At 47.6% G+C, this 27,461-nt stretch overlaps 1 protein-coding gene across 3 annotated transcripts in view; it reads right to left on the bottom strand.

The window, feature by feature from the left end:
• Nucleotides 1-27,461, bottom strand: part of TENM2 (teneurin transmembrane protein 2) — a 1,118,865-nt gene that overhangs the window by 273,965 nt on the left and 817,439 nt on the right. For all 3 annotated transcript variants that reach the window (XM_066273223.1, XM_066273224.1, XM_066273225.1), the window contains exon 5: nt 5,896-6,127. In XM_066273223.1, the coding sequence (XP_066129320.1) occupies nt 5,896-6,127 (232 nt within the window). The remainder of the gene's footprint in view (nt 1-5,895; nt 6,128-27,461) is intronic.

Below are 27,461 nucleotides of genomic sequence, written 5' to 3'. Positions count from 1 at the left end.
TTAGTGCCTGAGGCTAATGCACTCAGACCAACCGAGCTATCCTCAGCACCCAGGGCTATGCTTGAACCAATCGAGCTGGTGGCTGCAGGAGGGGAAGAGGGAGAGAAGGGAAGAGGGAAGGGGAGAGAAACAGAGGGTTGCTTCTCTTATGTGCCCTGACTGGGAGTCGAATCTGGGACATCCACACACCAGGTCAATACTCTATCCACTGGGCCAACCAGCCAGGGCCAATAGGTGGCCATTTTCAAAAGCAATTTGCAAACATGTTTGTAGCTTGAGGAGTTTGATGGTTAAAACGAAGGTTTTGGCTCTCTCAGTGCAAAAGTAAAACTCAAGGAAGTTTTGTCCTGCTTAGGAATTCTCTTTGCTGACCTGCCGCTGAGATAGAATCTGAGAGAGAAGCTTGCTTCAGCAAAATGCATAAAAGAAGAAAAGGAAGGTCCTGTCACCAGGCTCCTTCCTACTGTTTTAGACAAGAGATGCTGACTTCAGAAACTCCCTCAGGAAGCAGCTAGACAGGAAGGATCCTGACCTTGTCACTCTCAGGAGAGGAAGGGGGTAGATAGGTGATATCAACCCAAAATTGCATGTGGGCTTGGTCCTGAGACCCTGTGTGAGTCGGCCGCGAGAAAGTCGGTGGGTGGAGTGATTCTGTTCTGTAATTCGTTACAAAAGGCAGAACAGACTTCTTGTAATCCATTCCTTTCCCCTATGCTTAGTTTTTTCTTAGGTGATATTATGGTTTAATACCTGAATCGACTGCTTCTGGTAGTAGAAAACTATATGTATTATTTATACGAATAACAGTGATACGGAATTTTTTTTCCTTATATGCTTTGTCTTGTGTAAAATTCCTAATTTGTAGAGTCCTATTTTTCCAGCCATGCCCCTTCAGTCAGCACCTCTAATTCTACATGTCTGACAAAAAAATAAAAATTAAAAAAAAATAAATAAAAAGAAAAGAAAAAGGAAAAAGCATAGTCCAGAGAAGATCTAACGCATTTCATTAAGACTGAGACGGACGGGAACATCACAGAACAATGCAGAGAGGCAAGGGCTTGCTCCTCACTGGTCTAAAGAAACACCTTGAGGCTCAGCTTCTCTGGGGGTGGGAAGGTCCCTCATCGCGTCTCAGGGTTATGAAACCCCTCCACAGCACCCAGCAGTCTGTATGAAGGACAGCAGAGGCAGTACAGCTGTCTGGAAATTTCCATCCCATTTTCAACATGGACGGCTACGTCACGGTCAGCCTCCGACACGTCCTGCCTTCAATGGTTTTCTCCCCTGGGTGTGGTTAGTCTCCGTCCTTATTTGAATGGGGAATCCCAGGATGGTCCCGTGTCCCTCAAAGAAGAGTTCCCACACTTCTACTTCCTTTTGTGGGTAAGAAAATGACACTATTGAACTCACAACGTTTCAGCGTCTGAAGGAGTGAGTTTGTTCAGTTCTACACTTGTAAGACCGTGGAAACCCATGGGGAATGGGAACAAATAATACGCTACAATTTTGAGGGTTATTTTTTTTCATATTTGTTTACCAGGGAAACTCTTACTCCTCCTTCGAAACAGCCCATCAGCTGGGAAACATTTCCTGACCATCCTGGAAGAGTTAATCATTTCTTATTGTCCCGTTATTACATCATACACTACCCTTGTATTTACGTACCTCTCTCCTCCTGTAGCCTGTGTCATCTTTAAGGGCAAGATAAACGATTTAATCATATCCCCAAAACCTAACGAAGCCGTTGGTATACATGAGGGACCCAGGAAATATTTGCTAAGAAGAGAATGAATGAATAATACTTAAAGGAGAAGCATAAAGCTCAATGATTCTAGTAATCACGGCCAAAGTTTTCATGCGTGAGACCAGTTGCATATACCCAAGCGCCATGCATTCAGGTCTATGAATGAAGATTCAAATGTATGCTGACTACTGTACCCCGTGTTTGATTTCTACTGATAACTTCAACCCAAAGGTCTTGCGTTCTCTTATCCTGGGACCTTGACTGTCCCAATCAGAGAACATCCCAGATGTTGGCCTCATTTGTTCTTTTCTTTGGATAGGCTTCAGCTTTTAGCAATCCTATCTACTCCCCAAGCTTTGCCTCTAACTTGCCTCCTCCCAGAGCATCATTGAGAAGCCCCCATCCTTGGAGAAATGCCCCATATTCAAACAATCGGCAGAAGGACTCTAGAGATCAGATCCCAAGGTCTAGTAGAGCTTCCTTCAGAAAACCAGAAAGGTGGCCCTGGCCGGTTGGCTCAGTGGTAGAGCGTTGGCCTGGCGTGCGGGGGACCCGGGTTCGATTCCCGGCCAGGGCACATAGGAAAAGCGCCCATTTGCTTCTCCACCCCCCCTCCTTCCTCTCTGTCTCTCTCTTCCCCTCCCGCAGCCAAGGCTCCATTGGAGCAGAGATGGCCCGGGCACTGGGGATGGCTCCTTGGCCTCTGCCCCAGGCGCTAGAGTGGCTCTGGTCATGGCAGAGCAACGCCCCAGAGGGGCAGAGCATCACCCCCTGGTGGGCAGAGCATCGCCCCTGGTGGGCGTGCCGGGTGGATCCCGGTCGGGCGCATACGGGAGTCTGTCTGACTGTCTCTCCCCGTTTCCAGCTTCAGAAAAATACAAAAAAAAAAAATTATAATAAATAAAAAAAAGAAAAAAAAAGAAAACCAGAAAGGTGATATGCTTGGCGTTGCTGGTCCTTTCTATTGGATCCTCATCAAGAGAACATTTTACTACAAATGGCTCAGAATAGCCACCTGGAAAACCAGCTGATTGCATCGGAAGCTGGGGGAGGGGAGATGTTATCGCACTCATCGCCAAGAGGAAGATCTTTGTGAGGAGCGACCGCTGTGATGGCACTCACCCTGTACATGCGACAAGTAGGGCAATAAAGATAGGTTTACGGTTTCTCACCCATCAGCCACCTCACTACCTGATTTCATGTGGAAATGGCACCTGAGGTCCATCCAAGGTGGCTCATAACTTACCATCTCCCTGAAGCCCAAGACCTCTCACAAGTTACTATGCCCCTGTAACACCTAGGTTTTGCATATTTAACATGGTGACGATAATGGCTCCTTCTGACCTCACTGGGCGCTGTCAGGCTTGAAGGAGACAGGCGTGGACGGCACGCAGGTCGGGCGCGTACAACGTGCAGAGAAACACTGGTTGTTCCTGGGGACGGTGGCCACTTCCTTCCGCCCCGCCTCCTTTTTCTCTAATAGCTACATTTTTCCTTGCCTTTCTTCTCCTCCTCCTTCTCCTTCTAGTTATCTCTATGCAGACTTTATGCCCAGAACCTATTTTTCAAACAATAGTCTGTTAATGTAAAAATAGGCTGACGGGTGCCCAACAAATGCCATGGCAGTTCTTCAACATAAGGAGAAGACGGAAAGTGTAACCCAGCCTTAAAGACCACTATCGACTACGGAAACGTCCAAGCGGACCAGTCGGCTCTCAGCCAGGAGACCTTCCTGCAACGCTGTGTACGAGTGTGTTACTCCGTCAGTGCGGATGTTTAAATATACCGATTATACGTAACATAGGCACACAACTTCTATTCACTTGATGTATTTTAAGCCTCAGACGTTAAGAGTGTAGTCATGGTTAACGATAACCTATAGATGTCAGAAAATAAAATACATCGCAGCTTGAAGTGGCCACAGTGACAATGGTGTACAACGTATTAACATTCACAATCTTATTAAAACAAAAAAAATATTATAGATAAGAAACAGTAGGCCCTGGCCAGTTGTCTCAGCGGTAGAGCGTCGGCCTGGCGTGCGGGGGACCTGGGTTCAATTCCCGGCCAGGGCACATAGGAGAAGCATCCATTTGCTTCTCCACCCCCCCCCCCCTTCCTCTCTGTCTCTCTCTTCCCCTCCCGCAGCCGAGGCTCCATTGGAGCAAAGATGGCCCGGGCGCTGGGGATGGCTCCTTGGCCTCTGCCCCAGGCGCTAGAGTGGCTCTGGTCGCGGCAGAGCGACGCCCCGGAGGGGCAGAGTATCGCCCCTGGTGGGCGTGCCGGGTGGATCCCGGTCGGGCGCATGCGGGAGTCTGTCTGACTGTCTCTCCCCATTTCCAGCTCAGAAAAATACAAAAAAAAAAAAAAAAAAAAAAAAAAAAAAAAAGAAACAGTATAGTATTCAGCCGTAAGGAAGGATGAAATCTTGCCATTTGTGACAGCGTGTATGGACCTTGAGGGCATTGTGCTAAGTGAAATAAGTCAGACAGAGAAAAATAAATGCCCCATGCCCTCAGACATGGAATCTTCAAAAGCACAACACTGAACTCACAGACACAGGGAACAGCCTGGCGGTTTGCCAGGAGGGGCGGGGGGGGGGGGGGCAAGTGAAAGGTGCAGACTTTCCAGTGTTGCCTATTTGAAAGTCGCTAAGAAAGTAGAATTTAAAAGTTCAACTTGTAAGAAAAAAACCACACATTTTTGTAACTATGTTTATGGTGACGGAGGTTAACTGGGCTGACTGTGGGGATCATTTCACAATCTATACAAGTATCAAATCATCCTGCTGTCCTCCTGAAATGGACACTATGTTCTCCGTCAGATATATACCTCAATTACAGAAAAGACCTTTCCTATTAAGGGTGACAATGCTGATTCAAACAAACAAACAAACAAACAAAAAGACGAACAGGACCAAGAAACAACGTGAAAATCTATGGCTTGCAAAATTGTTTTCAGCTCAGTGCAGAAAATTCACTGGCTGTTACCAAAAAAAAAAAGATTACAGTTTATGTCTGTCTTTCCTCAAACCCAAGTACTTACAAGGAAAATAACTCCTCTTCTTTCATCTGGCCTTTAGAAATATACCTTCATATTCTCAGCAAGTTTATTTACAGTGTTTTTCTAAATGTGACTAACACATTTTTTTTTTTTTGCAGTTAAAACAAGACTAGTAACACATGTGCCCTCATTGCATCTAATGTTAAAGTAAAAAAAAAAAAAAGTTTAAAAACTGTGTGAGAACTTTTGGACGGGTGCGCTGAATGAGCCCCTTTCTCTGTTCAGTCCCCGCGGTCCTTCTGGACCGAGAAACCGTAACAGTTGGGCACAGAAGCCGTGACGGTGCCGAGGGACGGAGACGGAGCATCAGGACCTTCCAACATCCGACCCAGCCCGCAGGACCCTTGCTGTCAATCGCATCCCCGCACCTGCTGTGACGGTGGCACCATCTTCCAGACCACCAAAGTGGGCAGGATTTTGGAAGACCAGCCATGAAGGTGAGAAAAGGACACTAAAAGCAGAGGCAACACCAAAGGGAGCCAGACCTCAGGATCGCTTTGCAACTCTCCCCTCCCAACACCAACGCCCGCCCTCCCTGTTTGTCTTCATACATTACTGTCTGCCCCTCGGGCATCTCGCGGTCCGTGTGTATGGGAGGGATTACCGGGAGGCCGCGTGCTGGGTGAAATGTAAATTAAAGTTACACTTCCGTCCGTCTGGAAGGGGGGACTGTCTCCCAAGGTCTCCCCAAACACTTCATCTCCAATGAGTCTTCATTTATTACTTTGGGAAAGGCCAAGTGCATAATTTATCAGCAGCTTTCAGTCCATATACCCTCATCAGCATGTTTCCCATGAGCCTCTGAGTAAAAATATGTTATGCTCATTCTATTAGTTGGGTACACAGAAAGCTGTCTAAGAGAGTAAACAAGCATGAAAAGGAGACACACGTGATCAAAGCAATCCCTATCAACCTCCCATCCAGGGTCAAGTTACCAAGGGAACAGCAAGGAGGTGGCCGGCCTGTCCCATTATTGATGATGCCACGGTTTCCTCCCCCAGCGCAGCGCCGAGCCACCCAGAGCCTCCGTGTGGGCAACCCAGGTTGGGGGGTACCGGCGCGGTAGACGGTCGGCGGCGGGGACCTACCGGGTCTCCAGCGGCACGTTGCTGTTCAGCACCCAGCTGTCCTGCAGCTGGACGGACTCGGGCGTGGTGGCCAGGTCATTGGGCGCGGGGGCCGGCGCGTGGATCTGGCTCCGCCGGTTGGTCAGCGAGTTCCTGTTGAGGGAGTTGGCGGAGGAGTGGTGATGGGAGAGCGTGTGGTTGTGCGGGGGCGGCAGTGGGGGCCTCAGAGTCGACTGGCTGTGGTTCGGAGGGCCTGGGAAAAACACAGAAAGAGAAAGAGAAAGGAGAAACGGCTATCAGTGACTGCAGACGACAGCCGCAGACACTCCGCCCACCCGGGAGGAGAGCCTCGCACCCAAGTCCCTATGGTGACCACGGCGGACAGCTGCTGACTGGAGACGCCTAAGACCACACAAAGCATCCCTGGTTCGTTACTGCTACTAACATGCTTTCGTTTGCCTTTATCTAACAGAGCTAGCTTTTCTTTTTCTATTTAAAATCCATTTTAGAGAAGGGAGAGAAATAGAGAGAGAGAAGAGGGGAGGAGCAGGAAGCATCAACTCCCATATTTGCCTTGACCAGGCAAGCCCAGGGTTTCGAACCGGCGACCTCAGTGTTCCAAGCCCACGCTTTATTCACTGCGCCACCACAGGCCAGATCTAGTTTTCCTAAGAAAGCTAAAGTTCTGGACTTTCAGATGAAATTTCTCACTTAAAAATATGCTGACAATTAACTAAAAAAATAAATAAAAAGATGTGTATTTCTCTGTGTGTACATATACACACATGTATGTATAGATGTAAACATTTTTTTTTTCAATTTGTACTGAGTCAACATAAACACACCTGCAAGCCCGTTCAAATCAGCGGGTTGATGACGCCTCCCCTGTGAGAGACAAACCCCGCAGGCTCTGTCTCCAGTGAAGGTCAAAGGTTGATGTTTCTAAGCCATGACCCTGATTCCAAAACGGCATCCGGTTTTTCCAATTCTGAAACCCTCCAACCTGGCAGGAGAAGCCCACCAGGGAGAACGACACCTCTGTATGTGTCCCCTGGTAGATGTGGCCACGTGTGACAATTCCACGCAGGGTTTTCCTAGCAACCCATTCTCACGCTGCACAATGAAGTATTTTAAGCATAATGAAAATGCAAGGAGCTCACGCTGCCATGTAAGCCTATAATTTGGTTTCAGCGGCTGCCGAAACGTGACTTCTGACTTGTGTCCTTTTGAGAGAGTATGTTTTGAGGCCTCCAGTTGGGGCTGGCAGCTCACCAGGTGACTGCTGAGCCTTGTCATTTTTGGCCCCTGCCAACTTTTAAAACCCTCAGCCCCCCGCTGTCCTGGCTTTAAGAAGTTGGCTCCAAGTCATTTAAACTAGCAATTTGACACCGATTTCGATGACTTGTATCCTTATGTGGCTGGGCTACAACTCCGAAAGGTGCAATCTGCACTCTGCGGCGCCCGCCATGCCTGCAGACACATCCGGAGTAGAGACGACAGGTCGAGAAGACACCGGGTTTGGAGAGCATCGTGACCAATCGAAACAACAAAGAAAAAGACTGGAGGGACGTGGTCCTTTGAAGTCGGCCTCTCTCGACTGAAATTACTCAGGGGAGTGTTTTGTTTTGTTTTGTTTTGGTCTTCAGAAAAAGACAACCAAAAACCGAAGCCCGGTGGGAAATGCCACCGTACCATTGCATAGGTTTTGCAATCGCATCCCCCACACGAACCCCTGTAATTTGTATTTTGCATTATGCACCCGTGACATTTTAAATACATCTTTGAGGGGAGTTTCGTAGCCGTGGCAGGCTATTGTATTTTCTGGCATTGTTGTCTGTCGAGTAATGTGTTATTATATAGTTATTTCGCATTTGTCTCGTGTTAGCTGGAAGAGGTGAGAAAAGGTGTGTGTGTGTGGGGGGGTGACGGTGATGTAATAACGACCCTTCAGAGATGCTGTCCAAGCCCTTCAGACATGGTTAATGAATTCCCATGCCTCTCTTTCCTCACTCTCTCGCCTCCTGTCCAAGTATCATTATTCTCTATTAGGTAGATAATTACGAGATGTGCCTCGGGAAGACCAGATGAATCAGTGTCCCAGGGAGAACCCCACCCCCTCCCGGGCCCTGAGCCCTAACTTTCCATCTCCTTCCGCCCCTGGCTCCCTCTCTGCCAGACCACACACTCTCCCCGCGTACAAAGAGGCTCATTTAATTCCCGAAGTGAGATGCCGACACCCGCCTGCTTCCTGTCTGCTCACCCCGAGCTGAGGTCTCCCTGCCTCCCCCGGCCTGTGTGGCCCATCTTTGCCTATCTGCGCTCGATGTGGGTGGAATTCCTGTGGCTGCCTTCCTGCGGATGGTACACCCAGGGGCAAGCACCGACGTGGGGGCTACGCAGTTTGTTCCAAACAGAACGAAGGCTGCGTGTTCCAGGTTCAATGGAAGAGACGTCAAACCCTCTTCCCACCGTTTCTGCTAAAGAGAAGGCCAACACAGCCTCATGGGACAGACGGAGAAAGAAGAACATGGGGGGGTGGTGGTGGAGATGAAAGAATACATACTTCTCCACTCATCCCCTGCCTTCCTAGAGAGCAACATGCTACTTTCACTGCAAGCAAATCAAATTATTGATAGCAACAACAAAAAATTAGCCGGCATCCTCAGTATTGGAAGATGGTTCTCCTCATTACCGTTGTTCATTTCCACTGTGACATTGATTATATCTGCTCATTTATCTATCAATCCAAAAGTCACATTCTTCAATTAGGTACAGGAAATAGAAGGAAAAGACATTACGGTGCAGAGTGTTAAATGCCAGCCCTGGGGGCAGGTGGAGTGATGTGGAGTGTCTGGTGGGGGCGGCATCCAGCCAGTGGTTAGGAGACAACATCTGAAAAACTGGGTTCAAGGACTGGGTCTGTCACTTCCAAGGTGTGTAAACCTGGGGGCCCAGGACCTCACTGTTTTAATTCTCAGCATACTCATCTGCCGAATGGCGAGAACAGCAGCAACTACCTGTAAGGTGCTGTAACAGTTAGAGGGGAAGGATGAAGGGAAACACGCTACCTGATGGCTGTTTTGGGGGGAATGCAAGTTCCCCAAAACCATGCACATGGGACACTGCTCGGCTCTTTGGGGAATAAAAAAAAAAAGATGGATAAGATGTAACTGCAGCTTTCAAGGGGCTGAGACTTGAGAAAGGGGAGTAAACTTTATCTCTCCAGGGCAGAAGTCACATGCTGGCTGCCCCCAAGGTGAGGATTATCAAGACTCCGAAGTCCAGAGTGTGTAGAGTGTTCCAGATTTCTGACTTCTCTTGAAAACAGGAACGTAACGTAAGGACTGAAGCTCTTTCGCCTCGTGTGGCAACAAGTGGCTAGAGCTGAACGCCCTTGGGTGGTTTTCCCGGCTTGCCACCAGCCTGAACAACCCCTGTTATCTTAATCAGGCCAGACATACGTGTGTACGCCAGCCACTGGTCGGCATTCCTGTTTCCGACTGCCGGTTAACCCAGGGTACCTTAGTATTCCATGTGGGTAACGTATCCCTCACATAACACTCTGCTCCCACTGCTGATCTCAAGCACTTCTTGCATTTATCAGTTTTCATTACAGTCACCCCGTGTGCTTTCTGGATGGGCTGGTGTTCCATTTCAGAAACGCAAACAGTGGCAGCAACCTGCCTTCCTGCTCGTTTTCCAAGGAGCCACACGACATGGAAAAGCCCGTCTTTCTCAGTCGATGGTGTCGTCAAAATGAGTAACTCAGTCTGATGAGGGAGCCTTCACGCCTGCTCTGTGTTTCACGCATTTGTTGGGTTTAATGAATGACGTGCATATTATTAATGGTTCTTTTATCGCATGAATAGGAAATCACATAATAATGCGATTGAGCCATGGATCACTGTGTAACGTAAAGGGTTACATAGTATCAACCTAATAAGTATGCTATTAGCCGGCAAAAGGCAACTGTTATAAAAATTGTGGTGCTAACTGATTACATTGTACCTGATATACCTTGAGCTGAGAACCTAGGGTTTATTTTTAAGTACTATGTGGCTTTTAGTCCTAGGAAGAAGAAGCTATATACTGGTTCTTTACTCAAAGTTAAGGTGTGACAGATGAGACACCTACCTAGCAAAGGTAAGTAAATGTATAGAGAAGGTGCTTCCTGGATATTTAACCATTAAGCATTTGAGTATGCACTTTATTTGTCCTGTTTGCTTGTTTGCTTGAATGGACTCTGCTTCCTGTCATTTCAGATTCATTGTGGGAGAATTGCCACCAATTTTGACCTTAACAAGGGATGCCATTCACATATTCCGTCCTTTCTAAGTGCCAATTGGTCGACAGTCGGCAGTCTAAAGAAAGACAAAAGCAGCACTTCTTTGTTGGGTGACAAGATCAAGCCCAACAAAGTTGGACACGGGGACTGAGAAGCCTTGGAGTGGCGAGTCTTGTGTTGACTAGACTAGTGGTGCTCACACAGCCTGTAGGGACAGCCAACACCCACGCGGTCAATACTGGCTGAAGAAAGAATTTCCTCTGGAGCGAACAGATCAAATTCTTAATAATTGGCCATTGTGGTTGCATCTTCCTAAATCAACAGCCGAGGGAGGCATTTTGGCTGGGTCTGCCCTTGCCAAGTGGGGAGTGGGCAGGCAGGGGGTATAGACGAGAGTGGGAGGGTAGGGATAAACTGAAGATACCCTTGTCTAAACTCTACAGTCCACACCACCTTTTTTTTTTTTTTGCCCCCTGGAGATTAAAAATGATCATAAATAAAAGGCGAGGCCTGCCTGACGGCCAAGTAATTCACTCACTCTTGGAGCAGGCATGCCCATGGCCCGGGCTTTAACATTTTCAACCCCTCAGACCCCAAGATGATGAGTTAACCACGAACTCTCTGCCTCCGACCAAATCATGTCTACGGGGCAAGTTCTATCTGGATGGCAATTTGCAGAGGCTAGAGGTAGTGACGCAGTTGGCAGAGACTCTGCACCCTCTGGCTGATGGGCACTGGCGCCAGGATGCCCTGTTTGACTCTGACCTTGAGCGGGAGCCAGAGGACGTCGGGGGTGAGGATTTTCAAGAATGACAGCCTCAGGTTAGGATTAAGAAGAGTCTGTTGCAGATGGCCAGGCTGATGGTCGGCTTTGAACCCTGGCTTGGCCACTTCCTTGCTGTGTGACCCCCTGGAGAGCAATATATATATATATTATAATATATATATATATATATATTTCCCCCCCCCCCCTGAGCCACTTTCTTCATTTGGAAAATGGGTATAGTAGTCATTTTACTTCTCTCCTACGGCTGTTAGGAGAATCAAGTGAGACTATTTCTAAGAAGTCTTGCCCAATTCTTGGCCCTTACTGAGCTATTAATAAAAATTATCATTCTGCATTATTGTGTTATAATTAATAATATTAATAATGGTAATGACAGCAATAACAATGGTGGTTCTGGGTAAACGAGTCCCTCCTGGGGCTTTCCTAGCTCACTGAGCGGCAGCTTTCAGAGGATGAGATCTAATCAGCATATGGAGGCAAAGCTGCCACCCTCGGACCCCGCCCCACCACCTTCACATTCTGTGCAGAAGAGCGCAGTGACAAAGTGACACGGCCCAGCCTGCATAAGAGGCGTTTCCAGAGCACCTCTCCACGAGCCTGCAGAAACAAAACTGGGGACTTGGAATGGTTTCATTTCCACAAACCAAGTAACTGACGGTCATCACCACACAACACTGTGCTGGCAACAGCGGCTATGAGCTAAGCGCTCCCTGTGTGTCTGGTCCTGTGCGGAGTGCTGAGCGCCAGCTGTCTCCATGCACCCCTGGCACTCCTGTGGGGCCGGATCTGTCGGCATCCCCGTCTTACAGGTCCAGCAGGCGAGGTTCAGGGAGGTCAAGGAAGGCACCGAAGGGCACGGAGTTTAGGAAGGGGCAGAGCTGCTACTGGGCCCCAGGATCTCTCCCCCCCCCCGCCACATGCAGTAGAACACGAAGCCACAGAGTGGATGAGGACCCTGCGTGGTCCATACACGCCCTAGCAAATACAGAGGAAAGCTGGCTTGATCCATTTCTTTGCGCAGTTGCTTAAATCGCAGAACCACATCCTGGGAGAAAGTGGAGGAAACCTCCTGCCTCTGTTCTCTGCTCCTCACAATGCTGCCAGAGTCCAGAGAAATAGGTCAGAACAGCAGCACTGCAGTGCGGCCCCTTTCCTGGGCCTTCCCAGAAGGCTCTCTCCAAATTTCTTCCCCTAAGAGCTGCAGCCCGGGCTCACAGAGGGGTGGGCAGCAGCTAGGCTTGTCAGAGGCAGACATGGGGCGTGCGCGGTTCCAGCGCGGTCCCAGCTCGTCCTGCCTGCTCTGGCTGCAGATATTCTGCCAAAGCCCGGGACGCAGGGGGGCATCCAAATCCAGCCTCCTCCTGGATTTGCAGAGAGATTTCTGTATTGTCTCTGGGTACTGGGCGCTTTGGACATTCAGCTTGCTCCCTGCTTCCCTGTCTTGATCTCTACTGAATGATTTGTCCCTTGAGGAACAGACCCTGATGGTTGATTACTGACGGACACATGACACTGCTGTTTTGCAGGGCAGCTGACTGGGCTGCAGTTTCGGATCTGGCCGCTGTTGTCGTAAGCTGCAGCCTTTCTCCGCGTTTTGGAAGGGAGGAGATTACAGAAGGAAGGATAAGGAAAGGGGCCGAGACTGTCTCCTTTCTCATCTCCTTTCTCATCCAGTGCCCCTGGCCCTGGCCGGCACAGTCCAGCAAGGGCTGGGGGGCTGCCCTTATTGGGAAGTGCCCAGTCTGAACAGAGCGCCAGAGAAGGGCACAGCTGCGCTCACTCGGAAGCGGTGAGTTGCTGTTCTCTTGCTTCCACAAAATATATGACCCTCAGAGGCAAGGCGTTCCAAGTGCGTGCGTTCACCAGGACACACAGACCCACCCTGCAAGGCGCAGGCGGGGGGGTCTGCAGTCACCAGGAGCGATCACTTGCAGACTTAAACACCCAGGTTTGGTCAGCCCCACCTGCATTTGTAAAAAGGCGCGGTTGAACAGGGACATCTTAGAGCATCTAAGAACAGCCGGTCTTATTTCATAAGCGCCAGCTAACACTTGACATACCTCATCTTATTTAAAACTTAAAATAATCTTCAAAGTAGAAATTGGTCTCCGTTTTAAAGAGGAGGAAATCGAGGCCCAGAAAGGTGAAGTGATATGTTTTCTCCTTAAATTCTGTTTTTTTGTTTGTTTGTTTGTTTGTTTGTTTTTTTACAGAGACAGAAAGAGAGTCAGAGAGAGGGATAGACAGGGACAGACAGACAGGAACGAAGAGATGAGAAGCATCAATCATTAGTTTTTCGTTGAGCATTGCAACACCTTAAATGTTCATTGATTGCCTTCTCACATGTGCCTTGACCGCGGGCCTTCAGCAGACCGAGTGACCCATGGCTCGAGCCAGCGACCTTGGGCTCAGGCTGGAGAGCTTTTGCTCAAAGCTGATTGAGCCCGCGCTCAAGCTGGTGACCTCGGGGTCTCGAACCTGGGTCCTCCGTATCCCAGTCCGATGCTCTATCCACTGTGCCGCCGCCTGGTCAGGCTTGCTCCTTAAATTCTGTATTTAACTGTAAGGCATCGTGCCCCCCTTCAGTGCATACTGGGTACATCTCTTTTGGAACCGTTGGCACATGAGTTTATGTTATTTTGGGGCTTCCCTGTTTCCCTGTGCCAGGAGTCTGTCTCTCTAGTTTTTCCGTCCTCAGCACAAGGCTGCAGTGCCTGGCGCAGAGCGAGTGCCCAGTCGAGGTGTGAACAAGTAGATGAATTACGGAAGGAATGACTGAGCCGACGAGGGGACGACTCATGTTCCTGGGCTTATGTTTGGGGAACATCCGTCAGGAAGGGCAGGAGCAGATTTCTGCCTCTCTTCTTTGAGCATTCCAGTTGTTTGTGGAAATCTGACGGGTCTTCCTTTACGCCCATGAATTCTTAATGCCCTTAGCCCAGTGGTCCCCAACCTTTTTTTGGGCCACGGACTGGTTTAATGTCAGAAAATATTTTTACGGACCGGCCTTTAGGGTGGGACAGATAAATGTATCACGTGACCGAGACAAGCGTCAAGAGTGAGTCTTAGATGGATGTAACAGAGGGAATCTGGTCATTTTTTAAAAAGTAAAACATCGTTCAGACTTAAATATAAATAAAACGGAAATAATGTAAGTTATTTATTCTTTCTCTATGGCCCGGTACCGGTCTGTGGCCTGGGGACTGGGGACCACTGCCTGAGAGTGTCCTTTACAGGGAGACAGCTGGACCCAGGGAGAGAGACTCGGATCCCTTCTATTTTTAAACATTTCGTTTGTTTTCTCCTGGTTCTGCCTGACCACCTAGTCTCCTTCTAACAGCTTTACTGCGATGCAATAAAGCTCAGCTTTTTAAAGCATACATTTCAGTGTTTTTATAGTATATTGGCCAAGATGTGCAACCATCACCGCCATCTAATTTTAGAGCATTTCATCACCCCTCAGGGAAACCCCATATCACCTCACAATTACTCTCCAGTCCCTCCTACCCCTTATTCTTGGCAAATATTAAAACACTTCTTTTTTTTTTTTCTGTGGATTTGCCTACTCTTGACACGACACATAAACGGCGAGTCCCTCTGTTTCTTAGAACCGAGATATCTGTTGCGGAGCCCCATGGGAACCAGAGCTGGAGCTCAAATGGGGAACATTTCATACCACTTAGAATGTCTGTCCCTGGCAACCTGAAGCCAGCCCTTCACAGGAGCTTTTGGCTGGGACCCTGCTGCTGTTGATATTTTTCAGACAGAGATTTTAGGTGATTGATGGCCATCTGAGAGCCTGTTGTGCACTTTGAGGGTCCGAGGGGGACGCTGGAACTCATTCCAGCGCTTCAGGCACGGCTACAATCACAGCAGAACCTTCCTGCTCTGCTCAAACCCAGCCCCGCGCACAGGGAGCGGGGAGGGAGGAGGGAGCTCTCGACAATTGTAGGTTTAGGAGCGCCCTGCCCAAATAGGGCACATGCTCACATATATGGGTCAGAAAGGGGTTTTAATCATAGGTACCACATCATGTTCCCATAATTCCTATACCCTCGCTTTCTAAAAATCATCCGGAAATCATCACTTGAGATCAATGTCAACTCCATTTAGCTACTTTCCAAATAACAAAGCTAAAAAAAAAAAAAAAGACCACTTGAAGTGTGTGAGAGGAGCCCTTCTAAAGGGAAGATTTTATTGCAGAGCTGCATCTGAGCGGTGCCTATCTGCGCATTTCAATAAATCTACATTACCCTTGGTGTTTCTGCGTCCTCTGGGAGAGGAAAGCCTATCAGTAGAAAGTAATGATTTTGGGTTTTTCAATTGCCCTAAGGATCTTGGCAATGCTATTAAGACCCATGCTCTCCCCATCGAGAAGTTTAGGAGTGAAATTATTAATACGCCAGACATTATGTTGATTGTTAGGCGGCAGCAGAAAATACCCTCTGTTATTCGAGCAGCATTATCGCTTTCCCAAGCGGAGAATTGCATCAAAATTTTCAACTCCTCTCATTCCAGCCCATCATCACATGGCTTTTCAAGGTCTTATGTGAGAAAGGCTGGGCAAAATTTGGATATTTCCCTATCCATGAAAAGTAATATGCTTTCAAAAGACCAGACACCCCCCCACACACACACACACACAATGTGTTTTGTTTTTATTTTTGAAAAATAAAACGCAAAGGGAGAGTTCTCCATCAGATGTCATTCTTTAGCTCTCTGGGGTTTCCTCAGGGTATATTTCGTCCTGTTCTTCCCCTTTCTTTGAGATGGTCCCAATGCCTTTCCCTGAACACAGGGAAATGGTCAAAACAAAGATGAAATGTGATTCTGATTTCAGATCGAGCATCTGATGGACAGGATGACGGGCACGCGCTCCGATGTCCACCACTCATTAGGACCCAGTGCGCCGGTTAAACGGCAAGGGCAGAAGACAGGTTCCCGGAGTGTTTTCCCTTCAGAGCGCAGCAGAATTATTTACTCTCGGGGTGACCTTTTCCCCAAATCTCTCACAGTCCATGCCTTATAGTGCGAGGGAACAAGAGTTTTTCCCCAGCAGATAAACAGAAATCGGCTAGATATCAGACCTCGAACTGCACCTGGTTTCGTGGCAGGTGACCGCTGATGTAATAATGGGAGGCATCCAGGAAACCCTTCCTGCCTTCAAAACATACACACACATGCACGCACGTGCCTGCAGTCAGGTAATTACCCAAGAAAACAAACATCTGAGAGCTTTCTGTAGAAGCGGCGCCCACCCAGGAGTACGTGTTGCAGGCACTTGCTGTCAGAGAACGTTCTTCGGGTTTTATTTCTAACTCGTTCGCGGTTTCTTTCAAAGCTATTTTACAGTTGCTTCGTATCTCCCAAATAAAGCAGACCAGACATTACTCCTAACCCTTCTAATGTAGCATGGACCCAGGGTACCCCGTAGTAGGCAGAGAAAGATGAGAAAATCTGCCCACTCCCGCATCCACAGGTGGTTGGTGACCATTCCTCCTTGGTAGAGAGGGTTACTCAAAGTGAAACTGCTTAGACAGAGAACACATTACAAATAGCGAGGACTTGGGAAATGCCAGTATTTATTTTTGCCTTACGAAGCTAATTATTTCTTGTGGTGGTGAAGAGAGGAATAAAAAGACCCTGTGATTCAAAGATTATTAATTTAATGACTTGGAAAACTTCCTGTTGCCAGATATGTTAAAGGTAATAAATAGCACCATTAAGAACAAGGGTCCCTTTGTCCTACTAATGAGTCGTGGGAGCTGCAGGTCTCACAGAATATCAAAATAATCAGTGTTGTTAATTTTCACCTTTTGCAATTTAAATACATTGAAATAAAAGTATCTGGTGGTGGGCGATTTGCAGGGCCTTATAGTAGCTTTTTTTTTTTTATCTTTTAGAATGATCTTACTCTCTGTGAAAATCAGTACAGAGAAGACCCAGGTTTTCCCAAATCCTGGTGTTCCTGTTTAACCTCAGTCCCCATTTCACATGAAAAGCCTACGTATGCTAAAATCCAGACTTTTAAGTTCCCTTTGCTCACGCTCGTCTGTGAACCGTGCCAGGCTGCTCTATCAGTGCAATTCACCATCCAACAACTCACCGAAGACCTGAGGTATTCCTCACATTTTGATGGTTTAAATCATGAAATTAGCAATTTGTTTCTCAGGGCTTCTTGGTTTACTGAAATTTCCTGGTATTTATCATCTCAAATGGGATCATTCTTAATCCCATAACAGAGAAAGTGAGTCATCTCTCTCGTGCAATAATCAGATTTGGCGGAGAAAATAATTTCTCTCTCTCACCCTGTTTATCTGACACTTTAATAGTGTGGTCTGGGAAGGCTTCTCAATAAGAGGATATTTGATCAGAGACCTGCAGGAAATAGAGAGTGCACCATGCCAGTGTCTGGGGGAACAAGGTTTCGGGCAGAGGGAAAAGCAAGAACCAAGACATGTGAAATCTGGGATGTGGAGAGGGACTGGCCAGGGCACCAGCATCGGTTTGTCTCTTTCCTTCAGTTTCAAGCCTGGTTCTTGGCACAAAACATTGAAACCCAGCTCCACACTTGCCTTTGCCTGGTCTGGGATGGAGCCCAGCGGGCTTCTGCCTCAGGACCTTTGCACTTGCCGCACCCTTGGCTTGGGGACGCAGATGACTGGGTAACTCACTCCTTCAATGTGTGCAGGTTCCTCCGCTCCAATGGCACCTTTTAAGGCACCTCTTCCCAGAGAACCTCTGCAGTCTCCCCGTTCTTACTAGGCTGTCTTTTTCTCCAAAGCCATACATGGTCACACTGTTAACTGTTGTCTCTTTGCTCTAGAAAGTAAGCCCCTTGAAGGCGAGGATGCTCTTCTATTCTCTCCTGAATCCTTAGCTCCTGGGATACTCAGGAAACACAATTAAGGATTATCAAATTAATGAGTTACCTGTTGGGAGGTGTGGCAAGCACAAAGGAGGCAAAGGAAAGTCCAAATCCTAACTGAAGTGAACATCTTTCAAAGGGGCGGGTACACGGTATCATTTGAGATGAATCTTGAAAGTTTGAACTTGACCAACACACGAGGGAAAAAAATATCACTGTGGGCTTCCTTGCCAAAACACATCCATCTCATGCAAACTGTAGCAATTCCCTGTCTTCCCGCAGCCACCGAAAACAGCACAACAGTGCTTTACAGGCAGAAATCCCCATAGAACTAAGGATGGCAGCGGCCTCTGACACACCCCACGTGGGAATAGACACCTTTTATTTCCAAACTCTGACTAACAGGATCTCTGGTGGCTCTGGTGCCACCTGAAAAAATGTTTGCTCTCCATCAGGAAACTACTGTCTTTAAGAGTCTTTGCTACAGGCCACTGACTCACCCGAGCAGGGCGAATCCTGGTTTCGTCTATGGATGCCCGACGATACAAAGAGCAACTAGATCTGGCAAAGAAAAAGACAGTTCTGCAGAGGGTGTGTAAATCGAAAGCAAGACACGTGGAGTTCCTCCTCCTTCAGGAAGACGTCTCAGATCGGATTAGATGAAGTTCAAGGGCTTCCTTGAATATGCTGACAAGTCGAAGACATTTCATGGTTGCCCTGTTCTAGGACCAATGTTTGAGCCAACACTGGCACTTTCTGAATTGGAGAACTTTGTGAGGCCACATTTAGCCCGTGGGATCTTTATAAACCTCTCTCAATTATACACGGCACACAACTGGAAACAGTTTTAATTCCAGGGTCTCTCCTTGGACAGAGCATAGCAATGTTACATGCAAGCAGCCCCTTGATAAAGCTTTTCCTATTTTCTGGGGAAAATCCAAAGAAGTAACACCTATTCCTACAGAATTCCTTTTGCCTTCTCTCCAAATAAACTCCTTCCACAAGACTAGTGGCAAGTGAGCTCACTTTGGGACGGCAGACGATTTCCAGTCATTGGGTGGTTCATTCCTTCATATACGCATTTGTTCACAGGCTCCTGCATTTGACAATTACTTATTCATCATCTTTGCTGAGTCTCATGGATACTGAGGTTACAATGTCTCCGGCCTCCAGGAGGGTGAAGGAAGAGTCATATCGCATGTGGACCTTTCTGTTGAGCTCCAAGGATTCCACTTTAATGTCATTTCCCTTTGCGGATGTCGATCAAAATGCTTGAGGTTTCCATGCGTGCTTTTATTTGAGTTTCAGCTCAGGTAGAAAAATTCTGTGAGGACCGTTAGGACATAGTGCTCTGAAAAATGTTCATACAGGGACATCATTAAGTTAAGTGTGAATGTTCTCCTCGCTCTCTGCACGCCAATCTCCTTTCTCAAGACTAACTCATTGTTCTGTTGGGTCTACACCCATGCATGTCGTAATGTGCACGGTTTGCTTTTTTATTTTTTATTTTATTTTTTATGCTAGCATACCATTTAAAGGATGCTCTCTAGCACACAGAGAAATTCATGCAAATGTTAATTATTACCTGTGGAGAGAAATTATAACATTTTGGTTCATTTGTGTTGTCAACTGAATGTATTTATCAACTGTTTTTATGCTTAATTCTAGATATCAGAGCATGGTGAGTCGGAGTCCCCAGTGATGCCCACGGAATTCCCGTGCCATACACAAGGCTCACACTTGGAACTCCTGCTCTGGGTCCAGAAGCAGCAGCAGGACACATGGCCTGGGGGTACCCTCTGGGGACATAAAGCGGATGAGATGCTGGATTCATAAATGAAAAGGGAAGCGGAAGATAAGAACATGTTTCACCATGTGGGTTTATTCTGATTGTCCCACCGACCTGCACATCTACAAGTCCCCTGAACATCATCACCCTGACTCCACACATAGCAGAAAGACCAGTTATTTATGCTTTTCTAATTAAAATACATGTAGTCTGTACCAAAAAATGAAGAAGTTATAAATAGGATTGAGAAAGGCAGGCAAACACATTGTATACTAAAAAAAAAAACAAACCCCAACTTAACTGACAGAAGATTTAAGGGCTGTCTCATTAGGGTACTAAAAAAAAATGACCTGTAAAATTAACCAGAAGAAGCACATGACAAAAACGGGTGTTTTGCTAGAAGAGCGATTTCCAACCGGCATGCTACAGGCATTTTTAAAACATGCAATACCTGACTATTTAGTAGGGGCACTGACCTATTTTCTTTTAGATTGTCAAATAAAAAAATTACAATAGCCAACATAATAATAACTGTCCGGTATGAATGAATCAAAAATATACTTATATTTTTGACAGATTGACAACAAATATATTTTTTGGTGTGCCACAGAATTCTAGTAATTAGTTTATGTGTGACCTGAGATGAAAAAGGTTGAAAATCACTGTGCTAGAACATACTTTTGACGGACATGAACTCCAATCAAAATACCATGAGAGCAACGCTCATACACTGGGCGGGATTACAGAATGGTACAGTCATGCTGGCAAACAGTTTACTAGTTTCCCACGATGTCAAACTTAACCACAGCACCTGACAATCCCACTCCTAGATAGTCACTCTAGATGCACTGAAAACTTACATTCACCCAAACGCTACCAGTGAAAATTTATAGCAGTTAGATTCATGATCACCAAAACCCAGAGACAACCCAGAAGCCATACGACAAGTGGATGGATACACTTGGTGAGGTCACCTGTACAACGGAATACTATGCAGCCAGGAAAAGGTCGACTATAGATGCATGCAACGATGTGGACGCATCTCAAAGGCATCACGCTGAATGAAAAAGTCAGTGGCCAAAGGTTACTTACTGTGTGATTCCATTCACAGGACATTCTCAAAAAAGACATAACTCTAGTGACTGACAACAGATTGGTGACTTTCAGGGAGTGGGAGAGGGTGTGACTACGTAAGGAGAGCACCACAGAGTTTTTTGAGGTGACAGCGTTATTCTGTGTCACGACGGTTGCAGCAGCTACACAATCTATACATCTGTTACAATACACAGGACTGTACACAATAAAGGCAATTTTACTGTGGGATAGTTTAAAAATATATTTCACGATGATTTGACTTTGGGTAGTGGGCACAAAATGCAATCAATATATGTATCATAGAATCATATATCATGTATCAGAGAAATGCACACCTGAAAACCTATATAATCCTATTAAGCAACATCACGCCAATGAATTCAATTAAGAAATAAAAAGTATATAATCAAACAATAACTACACACCTCGAGAAATGCGAAGAATAGGGCCGAATTAATTGGTGTTGATAGGGAAAGAGCAGGAACCATTTCACAGAGAGAAATGAGGCAATTCTCTCAAAAAACAAGGAGCAAACCAACCACCCTCCCACCTTGAATACTCTGTTTCCAACAGATATATCATGGCCTTAAAAAAATTAAATAAATAAGAAAGCACACTGGGAAAAAACAAAAAGGGAACCAACATCTGTGTAAAATTCCTACCAGCACATGGCTGGTCACTTTTTGTATTTTGCGTCATTTGCATCCTGTTTGCTAAAAGCTCACGGATCTGCTTGTTGCAAGATGCTTAAGAAACTCTACGGTGTGGAAAGGAGAAAGATGGCTTTGCCACGCGATGCTGTCGGCTTCTCTCCTGACAATCCATAACCTCACAGAAGCATTAACCGCGCTACATTATTCATCACAATAAGATTATTAGTTGATGGGAAACAAATTAGAGAGCTTCGCAACCTGCTCTGCTTCCTGACTGCACACGAGGCAATTTTTCATGAATGGAAATTGCTACCCAGGAAGAGAAACTTCTGTTTGCCTTGTGCGATTTCCAACAGCGGAAGGGGTTCTGCATCTGGGAGGGAAAAAAAAAGTGCATTCTGATACAAGGAGAAACAAAGTTTCAAAAAGTGTTTGGAAAGAATGGGGAAGGGCACTCACAGTTCAGCATGTCAGGGAGCCTAGAGGGCAGGAGCTGGAGAGATGAAGGAAACCTTCCTGCTTTGTTCAACCTGACGGCACAGCTCTGTGCCGTGCCGGGTTTACTGGAAAAGCGCTTTAAGGAACGTAGGGAATACCAGCAGCGTGGAACACAGGCCTGGCCACTGTTGTGGCCGTCCTGGGTGCCTCGGCTCTGAATGCCAGCTGCCAGCAAAAGCCTTTTCATCTTGGCCACCTGGCATCCTCCTGGAACACCTGCCTGACCGTCTCCTCCCCTGCAGGTGGCCCTGACTCTTCTCTCTTGTACGATCTCCAGGAACCCCATACAGATGCTACTTTCCCGTCCCTGTCCCCGTGCATGAGGGACTGAGCCCCAGGTCCAGGGTCTGTTACATGAAAGGGTGGTGGTGGGGGAAGCAGAAATAACCGCTTGTTGGCCAATGGAGAATGAAAAGGGATATCGAGATTTCCAATAGCAGCGGCTTAAGCTGGGGGAACAGGTGTGGTGTAATTAGCATAGCTGTCTGTGCAGCTTCGGCACCTGTGATCCCCGATCCCACCGTCCTGTCCTTCAGAGCCCAGGAGGTTCCTAACTGATGGGGCTGGGTGCTGGGGGGGGGAGGGGGACAGGGAGAAAGTGGAAGGGGGGGAGGGGAGGGAGGGGGAGGGGAGTATAGACTAGGACACTATCCGGGCTCGCAACAGAGGTTGTGGCTATAAGGGCTGATCCCAGGAAGGGCTGAGGACAGAGTGTGAGAACCGCAGGCGCTGACGGATAACCCAGGATGCCCCATCGCACCCGCTGCTCCTCCTGGCTCCCCCGCTTCCCTCTCAGGGCGCCAAGCAGTCCAAGTCTCGTTTCTCCTCCCCTTTCTGGGCACACTCTTTCCCTGGCTCTGTCCTTGTCCCTTAGACGTCCAGACCTTTCCCACCGTCACTCGTGTGGACACAGCTGAAGCGCCATCTACTGTTTCTCCATTTCCCAGCCCTTCGCTTTGCTTCAGGTCTCAGGGAAGGTTAACAAAACCTGTCGTTCTGTCTACCTGGATGGATCCAGGGCCGTGCCACCGGCACAGACGTCTGGCTGAATGCGCCTGTGCGCTGAGGCTCCAGGGTCAGCGGTTGTGGGGACCGTGTCCCGACTGAGTACAACCTTGTGGGAGGGCAGGAAGGGGCGGTGATGTGGACAAGCCCCGAGTCAGAACCACGGGCAGCTCTGCCTTCTCCTTCCTCCCGGGAGCCGGGAGCGCTCTGCCTCTGCGGAACCCCCAAGGGCTCTCGGCGTTTCTCAGGGCTCCAGCCAAACTCCCCGGTCCCGGTGTCTCCCCCTGAAGCCGTCCTTTCTCTGCGTTACCTCAGAGGCTACACTTCTTTTCCACAAGGAAGCAGGTGCTTGCCTTTTGAAAGGTCACCGCAAGGGGGCACGTCGGCACCCTCCCTGGGTTACCTTTCGGCAATAAAATGGAGTGGCGTTCGAAGCCGAACGGTATGGAGGGACATTTCAGGAGGGGAAATTCGAATCTTTCCTCCTTCTTGAGGAGCGGGTCTGGATCTCTGAGTTTAGTAAAACCTGATCGTTGCCCTCCACCCCCACGCTCCCTTCCTGCCACGGCTTAAGAATGAAACAATGGGATGGGGCCTTGGCAACTCAAAACACTTGGGAGTTTACAGTGCAAACTACTGCAATATTACATGGGCAGGTTTATTGATTTATTTATTTTACTAGAAAACAGCTTTTCCTAACCAAACCAAAGCACGTAGTCCAGGGTTAATCTACGTTCCAGGGGAATGAGCCTGGTTTCTAGAACCAGGTCAAGTGGCACCTCCCGCATGGTGCGGTCTCAGATGTATTCACCGTATTTATACTTGATGTCATCTCCACTAGTGCTCTGTCGGTGCAGAATTCATTTTCATACCTAATCATAAACAATACTGATAAGAATTATAATAGCGGCAGTTAGCTTCTCTGAATACTCCTTTTGTGCCGTGTTCTGTGTTAAGAAATTTACGTCCTTAATCCGGAAGAACGTGTAATAGTAAGAAATTTACTTACTGAACACAGACTAGTACGGCTATCAAGGTAAGATACATCTTACGTAGCCCTCCCAAGGACCCTGAGAGAGGTGCCCATTATACAGATCAGGAGACCGAGGCTGTAGAGAGGTTAAGTAACTGCCTTGGCTCACATACCTGGAAGGGGAAAGCAGCCCAGGCCGTCTGAGGCTACAGCCCTTGCTTTCCTGTGAGGTGGGCCCTGCAGGCAGGCGCCTTCCCTCCCCCATTCCTCACACACCCCGAGGCCCGGCGGAGGGAGCTTTCCAGACAACCAACACTTCCCATCTGCAAGTGCTCGGAGATGTTCATGTTAACCATGTTGTGCGGAGCTAATAATTTGAGATTGGAAGCTAAGTTTGGCTGCACTTTTAAAGAGAGCCCAATGAGCACACTTGGACACTGAATTGATGACTGAAAACCTGTTAAGAGCAAACAGGATTGTACTCCGCAGCCTTCGAGCTCAGTGTCTCCCTTCTGTTCACCCCGTCCGTCCCCTTCCCCGAGGCCAGGTGGCCGGGGGTCAACCCTGGGCTCTGTTCCAGACCACCACACACACCCCTTCTTTGTGGCTGCCCGTCTCTTACGTGTGAATTTTCAAGAAGTTGTCCTATGTATTAAAAATGGCATGTAAAGGAAGAAGAAACGAGACCCCAGACAATAAAGGGCTAATGAACTAGAGAGCAAGGCCTTTCTTCGAGCGAGTGGGAGGACCAAACAAGGCATTGGAAGCGCTGGTTTTGCAACTCGGGGTTATGTTCCAGGAAGCCGGCCTTGCCAGCGGCCTGTCAGGAACACGCACCCTGGGCTCCGAACTGCTACTTAACTGGTTTTCGTTCAGGATCTTGTTTTCCCAGCTGGAGAACAAAAATGGAGGGTGGAGGGTGGAGACCACTGTGTGTTCGGAAAATGGACACTTGCCAGTGCTTAGGCCAGGTCTGCAAAGGCGAGAGCCTCTGCTCCGAGAATTCAGAGTTTCGCTCTTGCAACACGATGTGGAGGCCGCTGCGGGTGAGGGAACAAGGGCCCTGTGCCTTGGCCCTGAGGCTGGCAAACTGTGGCCCACAACCATACTCAGGCCCTGGGCTAAGACCGTTTTGGACATTGCTGAAGGGTCGCAAAATCAAAAAACCCAACAACAACAACAACAACAAAAAACCCCTCTGTGATAGAGCCCATATCACATATGTGTGGCTCTCAGATATTTACTATCTGGACCTTTACAGAAGAAAATTTGCCAAGCTCTGGCCTAGAGCAGTGGCCCCCAACCTTTTTTGTGCCACAGACTGGTTTAATGTCAAAAATTATTTCACGGACTGGCCTTTAGGGTGGGACGGATAAATGTATCACGTGAATGAGACAAGCATTAAGAGTGAGTCTTAGACGGATGTAACAGAGGGAATCTGGTCATTTTTTAAAAATAAAACATCGTTCAGATTTAAATTTAAATAAAAATGAAATAATCTAAGTTATTTATTCTTTCTCTGCGGACCGGTACCAAATGGCCCACGACTGGTACAGGTCCGTGGCCCGGGGATTGGGGACCACTGGCCTAGAGGATGAGTGAGGGAGACTTCCTGGAGGAAGAGGTACATGAGCTGGTCTCATTTTAAATCCATTAGGGTCTACTTCCATCTAACACACATGGGTGTACTTGTTTATGGCATGCATATGATATCTGTTTGCATGTGTGAATGATGAAACGCACTGGCATAATTGGTAGGTTCAATTAGTCTTGATCACAGACCAAGGTTCTGGCTTATTCCACTGGGCTGATCCCTCAAGCAAACACAGACTCTAAATGAGACACAGTCATATTAGTGCCTTGGAGAATCAACTGGGCAAAAAAATAAATAAAACATAGAGCAAAGAAACAATCAAATTTCCTTTCTCAGGTTCCACATGACATCCAATCAGTCTGTACATGATCACGGCATTCAAACACGGGATTAGAGCAAGGGACAAGCTGCTCACCATGCAAGGAATTACACCTCCCGGAAGTTACCACTCTCTCCTCCCCACCTGCACCCAGCCTCCCTACGTGGAATGGTCGACCGAGGCAGCCCAGCACGGATGACGGTCAAATCCGCAAACCTTTTGCTTCTCTAGTGTTTTCTATCTCACCTAAGAGCTGGGCTTCGTTGAGACAGAAATGCCACACTGCTGGTTCGAGAGCACTCAGAGAGTTCCAACCAAAAACCACGGCAGCGGCCGCCCGAGACAGAACGTGAGGAGATGCAGGTTTCATCTCCGGAGCAGCCGAAGGAGAGACGCCGTCTCAACAAAACAGCTCTTAATCCGGGCTGGGGAAAAGGCGGAAAGGCCAGAGATCTTCCCTCCAACCACGGTCGAAACGAAAGTTCAATAATCCAGCTCTCTCTGAAGCAATTAGCAGTAGGTATTATTTCCCAACACTCGCGAACAGAGTCCTTTTGAAAACCGGGGCTCTTGACACGTTTCGCTGTAAAAAAATCAATTACTTTTTTAAAAGCACGAAGCTCATTTCCCCACCCCAGGAACATATGAGCCGCCACCTGCCCGTTTCGAGAGCTGCTTCGTGTTTTGTTCTCTTTTTGGTGGGATCTTTTATGGGATCGGGGTGCTCTCCCTTCTGGCACCATGGGCGCATTTCTGCAGAAGAGTCATTCCGAACGCATCCCGGCATTCCTGGGACCGTCGTGGGGCCCAATCCACAAGCACTCGGTGTCGACGCCATCAGGAAACGTCCCCCTCCTGGTAGGAATCGAGCGTGCTACACCTGATAGGATCTTCATGACCGGAAGGGCGTCCTCGCCCACGTCCAGTGGCTGACCTCATCATAAGCGACGGGAGCTCTATTTCGGATAAGAAAAAGCTGATCCAGGGAGAGACTGGACGTCTCTGCTTCCATAGCAGGAAATCAGGCCTGACTTTTATTTTTCTCAGAGATGTTTCCTGGCTGGCGTCTTCATTTTCATCGAAGGCGAGCAGGTTTAGAAGTTTCTCTCGGGCAGCGACAGACTGGCTAACGGGAGCCCTGTGCTGATTAAAAGTGGCGATGTTCGTCCAGGGGCAAAGCGAGGCACGGGTCAGCATGGTGGGGTATTACTTTGGGATCTTTTGCTTTTTATTTGGCAGGAAAGCAAAGGGCTGTGAGGCCTCCCGGCTGAGGCGGGCACTGGCTAAGTGGGAAGTGTTACAGAGAGATAAGACATGGCTCTCATCGCTCAGTCTGCGGTTTGATGGGACTGTTTCCTTCTAAAGCAAAAAAGCAACAATGTTTTCTGCCCATTCTAAATGTTATTTAATGAATTTCCAGTTTGGATCAATCAATGGCACCTTAGAAAGAAATCATGCTCTTTCAAAAAAAAAAAAAAAAAGAGTTTGTACTCTAGGAATGACCTATACTCACCATCCACAACAAAGCATCTTTTAAAAAACACCCAAAAGAGCTAAAGTAATTCAAATTCAAATGTTAGTCAATTGTCAACAAACATCAAAAATTAGGATTTTTAGAGCAAGCCTGGAGTCCATGCCAAAAAAAACCTAAAACAAAACAAAACAAAACCACCAAACGAACCCATTTTCGTTAATTCTTCATATAAGTGCCACTAACGTAT

Source organism: Saccopteryx bilineata, chromosome 4 (assembly GCF_036850765.1).
Source record: "Saccopteryx bilineata isolate mSacBil1 chromosome 4, mSacBil1_pri_phased_curated, whole genome shotgun sequence".
Classification (NCBI taxonomy): Eukaryota; Metazoa; Chordata; class Mammalia; order Chiroptera; family Emballonuridae; genus Saccopteryx; species Saccopteryx bilineata.
This window is presented reverse-complemented; position numbering and strand designations above follow the sequence as displayed.